We start from the raw sequence: 10,118 nt of genomic DNA on the forward strand, positions 1-10,118 counted from the left end.
TCAATTATTAATGTCCCAGTGAAACACACGTTGGCCAACATTCATTCCAGGTTTGAGACCTTGTAGACGCCAAAACAGGAGGAAGAAAAAACAAGATGGCGTTTGATGGAGAAGACGTTATTGTGGTTAATAACGTTACTTAAATAATCAGTGCATACATGTACACATATATGTCGTTTAACAGAGTACACATCGTTAATATTTATTTATATCCGGATACATTAGTCTGAGAGCACTGTGACGCTTCTCGTGCTAGCCTGCTAGCTAGCTTAGCTTAGCTTGTTAGCCGCTAACAAAGAGGCGCGGAAGTTATCAACACGTCGCTAAGCAGAGATCAAGTGTGAGTGTAAAGTGTTGTGATTGTGTGGAAATGTGCGAAAGAACGATCGCAGAGTACGAGGAGGAACTTTGTCCAACAAAAGAGGAGAAGGAGCTACTGGACGCTGTTATCAAGAAACATCAAGTTGTGTTACACAGAACAGGTTTGTTTACTTCTTACTCTCACATGTTTACTAATTTTATATTTTATTGTTAACACTATTCTTAAATATGTTGTTTTTAATAAGGTGTATTGTCTTGTGAGGATGATGCACTGCTTTGTTTTTATATTGTTCATGAAAAGTAGACAGTTTCAGACACAATATTTATGAGAGGTTGATGTTCCTCTCAGTTTGTAACAATGTGTATCAACATGTTTACACTAAACTCACACAGTCACCAAATATATTTGACATTGTAATCAATAGAATTTATAATTTCATGGCTAATGTCACTTCCTGATTCTGACCTACATGCATATATAAGTGAAAGTAAACATGTATTGTCAATCATTTTTCAATAAGCAAAGTAGTCAACATTTGTTTTATTAAAAGAAGATAAAGCTGACTGACTTTCCTTCAGCGTGTAGTAGATGGTCTCCAGGTGAATGTGGGAGCTGTGCTCTAAAGAGGAATTGTTGATGGACATACTCCATAAAAACACCACTTAGTAAAACATGTTTTGTAAGAGTTCCTTTTGGCCCAGCCACAAAATGACCATAAAGAACATTATTTTATAAGATGATAAAAACATAGAATTACTGTGTTTAAGTAGATTTGTAATTATATTTTTTTTCTATGATATTTCAATAAATGTAACGACTATACCATTACAGGGTTATGAGGTTTAGGTGGACATGTGTATGTTGCAGGTCCCAGGTAGCCAGGACAAGCAGTCAGATAATAATGTCCTGTTAAACAGGAGGAAAAAGCACACAGAACGTTTCAGTTGTTCACAGACTGGTCGCTCTCATCAGAATTTATTAACAGAAATTACAAATCCACAATTCACTTCCCATATCTTTTGTCACTTTGTATTATCATGTCAATGTCTTTTACTTTATCTTCACCTCTATTTTCATCAAAACACTCAATAAACTATCATTAAACCGTTACTGTATCACTGGAGTTATAATGACCATAACAATACTGTATGCCTTTGCCATATATTTTCACATAACCCACATCATCACTCCAAAACATACAATATAGTGCCCAATTAGACATTATTTCACTGTCTTGTCTTTCTCAGGAATATTCACCTTTAAATTAATGCACTTTTTAGCAACATTCATTTAAACACTTTACTTGTCTTCATATTCTTCTTCTTATAATAGCAGCTTTAAGTTACTGTACTTGAAATGTTCATTGACCATTCCTGAGAGCTTAACTTATATAACCATGTCTAAACACAACAAAATAGCATGTAAAACCTCTTTCAGAACACACACATTATAAATAAAAAAAACATTATAAAATCAATAAGAAAACGGGAGCTCTAATTTGGGAGTCTAAATTAGGATCAGAAGTTCCTATATAAACATTGCACACTCACGTCGCCATTTTGTATTGATTACTGCAGCTGTGCACTGGATTCATTCACAAATACTAACTACAACTCGCAAACACTTTAGAGTTAGGCTCCACCATCAGAATGTGTACTTAAACTTATAAAGATCACATGGATATTATTCAGTGAGTTGATTCACCAAAACTAACCTGTTAAACAGGAGGAAAAAGCACACAGAACGTTTCAGTTGTTCACAGACTGGTCGCTCTCATCAGAATGACAAGACACTTCCGGTCTGCAGGTAATAGCTTTCAATTGGGAAGAAACGCCCTACTGCCCCCTACTGACCAATGTGAATACTGATAAATGTGGAATGACAGCTCCAAAAACGAATTCAAACCACAAAATAAAATAAATAAATCAACACAAAAATGTGACACATTATGGGTGGGTCACATATACAGAATAAAATGGTTACTCACTTTACACCGGAGGTTAACAGTTTTAATATGCATTTTAGGAATGTTCAATCACTGCTGGCTCATCTTTTTAAACGCTTTTCAAATTGCCCCTACCTCCAAATTCCAAGTCCTATTTCTACCTACCTCACCAAACTTACTGTACTAATTTTGAGGTGATTTAGTGGTGAGGACAAAAGGAACTCTTTCAAATATTTTATTTGGTTGTTTAGTTACACACTTTTTAACACAACACACAAAATAACACAATTAATCTAATTGGGTCACAGTGTCAGTCAAAAACTCATTATATTCTCTCTTAATCTTATTTACCTATTTACCCAACAGACGTTCAGCAGCACCCCCACATTAAAGAGGAAGAGTCACATAGCCTTCATGTAAAACAGGAAGAGGAGGAGCCACAGCCTTTCCACTTTAAAGAAGAAGAGGAGGATCTCTGGGTCACTCAGGAGGAAGAGTGTCTTCTAGGGCAGGAGGGGGCTGATCTCACCAAGTTTCCATTGACTGTTGTCTCTGTGAAGACTGAAGACCATGAAGACAAACCACCTGAGTCCTCACAGCTTCATCACAGTCCAAGTAAGCACAACATCCACATATCATCTAATACAATGTTTGTAACAGATGTTCACAGTTATGACTAAAGGTGGAGATATACTTGCTTTTTACTCCACATTCACATAACATAAGAGAATATCGCAGCTGACACGTGTATCAATGATTAACATCCAGGCACCACAGTTATGACTATAGGTGGAGATATACTTGCTTTTTATCTCCACATTCACGTAACATAAGAGCATATCATATCGCAGCTGACAAGTGTGTCTACTGTGTAGTTAAAATTAGAAGGTCAGCCATCACACTGACTTCCAGTCCCTATTAATGTGTGTGCTGTAGCGTGACGAAAATATGTATGGAGGTGGGGACTATTGGTGCAATTAAAATTGGGGCATATCAGTGGCATGGTGGGTCCATACCATGTTGAGACCCCCAAACCCTGAGTGTCTAACATGCAGTTAAAATTGAGGGATGGACGAACAGGGGCCAAGTCAGACAGACTGGAGCCCCATAGAAGCATCCTCATCCCCACGTCACGCCTTTCCACAGGTCAACCCCTCAAAGTTTTACAGGTGTGTGTGCTGTAAGTAGGAGGAGCTGGGAGCCCACAGAAAGCCCCCCCAGCCGATGCAGAAGGCAACCGAAACATACTGCCAGGAAGTCAGCCCCCACAACCCAAGACCCTGGAGGCGTCCCGAGGCAAGCAGAATCCCACAACTATACAAAAACCACAACCAAAATTAAAAAAAAACAGCCCCGCTGTCAGGTTCAAACACCGATGACATCTATTAAACAGACAAGAAGCAAGGAATTAAACAGAGACAGGATTCAATTTGGCTCAATGAGGAGAAACGTCTGAGCTGTACTCCTTGTACAGGCTTCCACCACGCTCTGGCAAGAGGATTGCACGCCTCCTCTTTTATTTGGACTTTCCCTGATTACATGGCCACAGCTGTTTCTAAGGGTAGAGGGGGGTCATAAACAGCCGTTGCCCTCGGTCATAAAACAGTTCAAAGAAAAGATGCCTGGAGCTTGCGTCAGGTCCCGCTTCCTCTCCACTTTGTAGATCTCGGGTCAAGACAAGATCTTCCTGTGGATTACAATAGATCAAAGAAACTGAACCCCTCCTGTCTCCTCCCATCGTACACAGTGGAGTTTTACAAGCCTTCTGCTTGGTAAGATCAAAGACAGCTTTTGTCCTCTCGCCGGGAACTCATGGCAACTAAAAGTTTTGTGATAACTTAGATACAATTATTCTGACACCCGCCCCCTGGCAGGGGATCCTCTAATACACACAACTAAAACAAAAAACAAAACGACCAAACAAATCCACTGCCAGCAAAACCATCAATGCGCACAAAAAGTACCACACACACGCCAAAATCTCCCAACCAAGCTGCACTTCTCCTAACAACCAAAATAAATAGCAGCACAATATGCCGTCCCAGCAGAGGAAACACCAAAGACCGTCCCTTTCCTACAAGAGCCACACCATCCCCATATGCGTGTCCGAACATGCCTTTCCTTCCCCACTTCAATCCACAAACGCTCCAGAACTTTCCCGACTAAATGCAAACCGGGCGGACAATCACTCCACCCCCAGCCCGCCCGCCACCAAACAAAGTCCGCGCCCGCCCGCCTCATCACGACTGTGCAGAGTCTACACTGACAACTTCGTGCAAAAACTGCACAGCCCCCTTGCTCAATGCGAACACCGCATCCAAGCTGCACAGACCGCAATGCGTTTACACAAGTCCAGACCGGAGAACGATGCCTCCCAACAGGGAAAGACGCCAACACATCCCGCCCACATGCCGGCACCTAAGCCAACCAGCAAGCCAACCCCAGCTGGCCCCCAATTACGGCCACCCGATCACTCCAATACAACACAGTAACGACAACCATAGGTAGCTCCATAGCGGCCACCACCGCCCGTCTGCAGCACAAACACCCATAGTTAAAAGCACACCAACCTCATGATATGACATTTCTACATAATTTAGGACAATAGTTTAACATTTTAAACATAATCATACATTTCAAACGTCTTCTGATTTACTTTATTTTTGGGTTCCTGTTTTTCGTTCCTTTTGCTCGTCGAACGTTGTTCTTATTTCTCCTGTTTACTGTTCAATTCTATTATCTGTGAGCAGCTGTGTAAGATTTTACTGCTGTTTTTTTTTTCTAATACTCATACTCAAATTGCTTCTGATTTCCCTGATGAACGACATGGTGACCATCTTGAATGTCAACGTGGTGACTGATGACATTATCAGAACACATGCTGGTGCAGGACAAGGTTTCATGTGACTGAGCAAAGCTGGAAAACCTTTTTATCTTCTTGTGTCCTGCAGACGTCTGTGAAGAACATCTTCTCCCTGAGCAGCAAGAATGGACCTCCAGGATGGAGCAGAAAAAACAGCTTCCCCCCCACATTAAAGAGGAGGAGGAGTCTCGGCCACCCCACTTTAAAGAGGAAGAAGAGGAACACAGCATCAGTCAGGAGGGAGAGTATCGTGAAAAACTGGAGGAGGTTGATGTCACCAAGATGCCATTGACTGGTGTGATTGTGAAGAGTGAAGATGATGAGGTCAAAGGTGAAAGTGAGAAGAGAGAGGTGGAGCCTCCAAGCAGCAGCTCAACTCAACACATGACAACAGAATCTGATGGAGACCACTGTGGAGGATCACAAGCAGACAAGATCTTAGCTCCACTATCAGATAGTGACGACACAACGTCACACTCTCCTGACACTGCTGATGAAGACTCTAAAGCTGATAAGACATGTCACACTGACAACACACACTTGACATGTTCTCACTGTGACAAAACTTTTAAATACCGTTGTGATCTTAAAGTGCACATGAGAATACACACTGGAGACAAACCTTTTTCCTGCTCAGTGTGTGGTAAAGGTTTTGCACGAAAAAATGTATTGAAAGAACACATGCAAACACACACTGGAGAAAAACCTTTTTTTTGCTCACTGTGTGGAAAAGGTTTTGCACGAAAACATGTGTTGAAAGAACACATGAGAACACACACGGGAGAAAAACCTTTTTCCTGTTCAATCTGTGGCAAAGATTTTGTAAGAAGACAGTATTTAAAAGCACACACGATAATGCACACCGGAGAAAAACCTTTTGCTTGTTCAATCTGTGGAAAAGCTTTTGTACAAAGTCAATATTTGAGTATACACATGAGAACACACACCGGAGAAAACTATTTTACCTGTTCAATCTGTGGTAAAGGTTTTGTACGAAGTCAATGTTTGAAAGTACACATGAGAGCGCATATCGGAGAAAAAACTTTTATCTGTTCAGTTTGCGGTAAAGGTTTTGTACAAAGTAACAATTTGAAAAAACACATGAAAATACACACTAGAGAAAAATCCTTCACCTGTTCAATCTGTGGTAAAGATTTTGTACAAAGACCGCATTTAAAAGTACACATGAGAAAGCACACTGGTGAAAAACCTTTTTCTTGTTCAATCTGCGGTAAATGTTTTACACAAAGTCAGAGTTTGAAAAGACATGTAAGATTGCACACTGGAGAAAAACCTTTTGCCTGTTCAATATGTGGCAAAGGTTTTGTACAAGGTCAAAATTTGAAGGGACACATGAAAATACATACTGGTGAAAACCCCATTCCTGTTCAAGCTGCAACAAACTTTTGTGAGGGATCAAAACGGATAACACACATGAGAACACACACAGATGAGAAAGTGTTTAGTTGCAGTGTGTGTGATGAAAGATTCTCTTATAAGTACCAGTGTAAGAAACACAAGTGTGCTGGTAAGAACAGCAGCAAATGAAGCTGCAGGATTTTCAATCAACCATCAAGACTTTGATAACTTTGAGTTTCTAATAACATCAGCACAAATTAAATGTGTGACACTGTTGTGTATGTAACACAATGTTGTTAGTATGCTTCTATCATTAATAGATTATATATTTTAGATGAGTGGTTTTTCAGTCAAGTACATGCATTAATATTCAATATTGTTTACATTTATTTAAAAAGGAACAGCAGAATTTGACTGAAAATGTGAGAGTAAACAGTACAAAACATGTGTTACATACAATGAACATTGAGTGTGTATATATAGATAATCATAATGCCCTTTTATACTTATTTATAGACGTGTGTTTGTATGAGTTTTTGATTTAATAAAGTGTTACACATTTTCATTTGTTTATTTCATTTGTAAATGATTCAATAGATGAACTCCTAAATTTTCAGCCAAGGCAATAAGTCGGTTTCCCATTCAAATTTGTACTCATTTCAGCGAAGCTGATGTTGAAAGTGTATGAAATCTTCTTTTATCCAAGACCCCTGGATTGCAGCCAAAAAGCAACAGCCTTGACCACCTTCCAGTTAAAGTGGAGATCATCGGAGAAGGTATCTGCAATAACCGATAAAAGGTGGGATTTGCACCCCACCCAAAGCATTTGTTGTGGCATGGCAGCCATCAGTTTATCCACATGTCATATACTCGGTTCTTCATGAGGTGCTCAGGTATGTTGCGAAAGAATTCATGATGAAACACAGGACCTATACTATTTTTTTCCTTGCCTATTTATAGAGGTCAGAGGGAAGGCAAGACAAACTTATTTCAAATAGCGGACCTTTTGTGGGATGCAAATGTGATAACCACTACACTATGGAAACTGCTGCAAAGAAAATGACTTTAACAAATTAGTCCCAGTCTAAATTTGTCTGTTTTCAGGCCCACACCAATCATTACAAAACCACCCTTTGTCGCATTCCTCTTATTGTTCCCCAAGTCTTGGTGCAATCAGTCAAATTGAAGATCACCTGCGTATACGCCAGCGATCTCCACTTAGACTGTAAGGTGATCGAGACGATTGCTTTTCGGCTGTAATCCAGAGGTCTTGCATTTCCCACAAAAACGGATTTTGTACTTTTCCCAACATCAGCTTAGAAAAAATTTGTAAAAACTCCAAGGAAAAACAGACCTATAGCGCTGGCTGAGAATCAGACCCAGGTCTCTCGCATGACAAGCCGGTATGCCACTGATGTGTATTACTGGTCTTGTCATCCTCGTCTGGACAGAAGGATGACACGGCAGTGCGGCTGGATCAAAAGAGACGTCGGAGACGCTTTACTGAACTAAAAGTTGCTTTATTACAAGCGAGCGTCATTATACAGGACTGCAGTTCCTGGAGGAGGTCAAGTCAAAGAAAATGAGGCACTCCTGACTTGTTTTTATATTCCCAAAGTAGAGGTGTTTGTTTCCTCTTGGTACTGGACTGCCAACACTATAGGTACGGACACAGTGGACTTAAAATGACTAAATGCTGAGAAATTTGTCAGGAATGAAGGGTTAGAATCCCACCTAATTGTTTTCATTTTTTCGCTGTTTAAAATTCACCCGCAATCCTTATTTTGAGTCACTGACTCTGACGAATGATTTTCACTTTGGAAAGACTTGCATCTGAATTTTGAGTTGTGCAACAAACAGTACTAAAGTACTGTGTTTTACTTCTGTGGGACCATGCAGCATTACTGAGTCCACACATCACAACATTCAGAGAGGAATGCTGTGATTACTTCTCAAAGTTCAACAAGATGATAACTGATGAAATAAGAGGTACATAAATAATCTCCCCATTATGAGATTGAACCCCGGTCTTCGGCTTGACAGGCATAGATACAGTCCCGGTTGTGTCTAGAATAAAAGAGGGCATTTCCTTAGAGTCATCAGGCCTCCGTCAGTTGTAACGACTATGGAAACTTCTTTGAGTAAAACATTGTAATAAACATCATGGAATCAAAAAAAGATGGAATAATTCTCCAATGGATCTGGGATGATTCCCTTTTCATGGTGGTTCCACGGGAACTCCCATTTTCCCTGGAAAACAGTATTTTGGTCAGCAAATGGGTCCATCTTAAAGCTGTAAGGGAATAATGAGATAAACAAGGGGACGTAGTGTTCCCCTTCACACCTTATAGACATTGTTCAAAGGGAGACATTGTTCTGTCACACCGCTTGGAGGCTCCAATGAAGGATCACTAGAATGTCAGGCTTTAAAATATTCAAATTATTATTGCGATATTTCTTGTGAATTTGTTGTTTTTGTATTGACTTATATTCTTTTTAACATAATTTCTTTGATTTATCGTAAAAAAGAAACCTTCTCCAGCCAAGTGACTTTTGACCTATTTTAATTTACCAGTTCATGACCTTTTAATTAATATTTCTGCTTCAACTGTATAACTTCTAATAATACTTGTAGATCATTAATTTAATGTATTTGTTCTTGGGGTTTTTTTTAGGGTTATTTTATTTATTTATCCTATGTCCTGTAAAGTAACATTTAAAGGCTTCTCAAACGTGATGTTGATTAGGAGTTTTTGTTATCTACAAAACATTCTTTGATAAATCTTCTGGTAATGTCAAGGAAAGAATCGTCATTAAAAAGCGATAATACGATGATTTTGCAGTAACCACGTCCCCTGGAATATTGTTGCTCATTGATGTAACCAGACTATGATCTGATATCAAACTGCCACCATATACAACGGTTTATTATTCTAGGAACCAATAAAAAGGGAATTTAAAAAAAATCAACTTGCCTGTTGTCCATTGCACCATGTATATGTATTTTATTTAACAAACACCAGATATCATTAAGATCTAATGATGCAACCATTTCCTGAATTGCACTAAGTGCATGGGCTTGGTTATTAATTGGGAAACACCCTACAGGAATGTGTGAACAATGTAGAGTATTAGAAACAGTAGAACACGTTGTTTTAATGGAATGTACTAAATATAATATAGAAAGACTGACTATGACGGCAAAACTGAGGGTACTGGAGTCTGGGACCTGTGGATGCGGCGCAGAAGAGCCTGATAAATCTTGCAGACACTGAAAATGGAAGGGATCTTGCCTTCCTTCATACTTCCTCCAAACGGTCCATTTGGAATTTTGTTCAAGTGTGACGTCAGCGAATTATCCATAAATTAAAGAAACTTACCTAACATCCTTGCGCTGTGCCACATCTCCACAATAAAACTCCCCAAAAATAATATGGAAGATTTTGAATAATACTTCACTCGAGGAAAGACTATCCTGCACTACAACGAGCTAATGCAACGAAATTTCGTTCTTATCTGTACTGTAAAGCTCAAATTTGAATGACAAGAAAAGGAAGTCTAAGTCTAATGTAATTATAAAATACAACTGAAGATGGCAGTAATGCAACACATATGGATGCCCGCTGCCG

At 39.5% G+C, this 10,118-nt stretch overlaps 1 protein-coding gene across 1 annotated transcript; it reads left to right on the top strand.

Moving 5' to 3' along the window:
* The first annotated feature begins 12 nt into the window (after positions 1–12).
* Positions 13–7,004, top strand: LOC133635760 (gastrula zinc finger protein XlCGF57.1-like). Its single transcript, XM_062029033.1, has 3 exons — positions 13–482; positions 2,634–2,882; positions 5,219–7,004. Exons 1-3 carry the CDS (start codon positions 371–373, stop codon positions 6,676–6,678), a joined length of 1,821 nt encoding a protein of 606 aa, XP_061885017.1. The 5' UTR covers positions 13–370; the 3' UTR covers positions 6,679–7,004.
* Positions 7,005–10,118: the final 3,114 nt, after the last annotated feature.

The sequence above is a fragment of the Entelurus aequoreus genome, linkage group LG20, assembly GCF_033978785.1.
Source record: "Entelurus aequoreus isolate RoL-2023_Sb linkage group LG20, RoL_Eaeq_v1.1, whole genome shotgun sequence".
NCBI classification, from domain to species: domain Eukaryota; kingdom Metazoa; phylum Chordata; class Actinopteri; order Syngnathiformes; family Syngnathidae; genus Entelurus; species Entelurus aequoreus.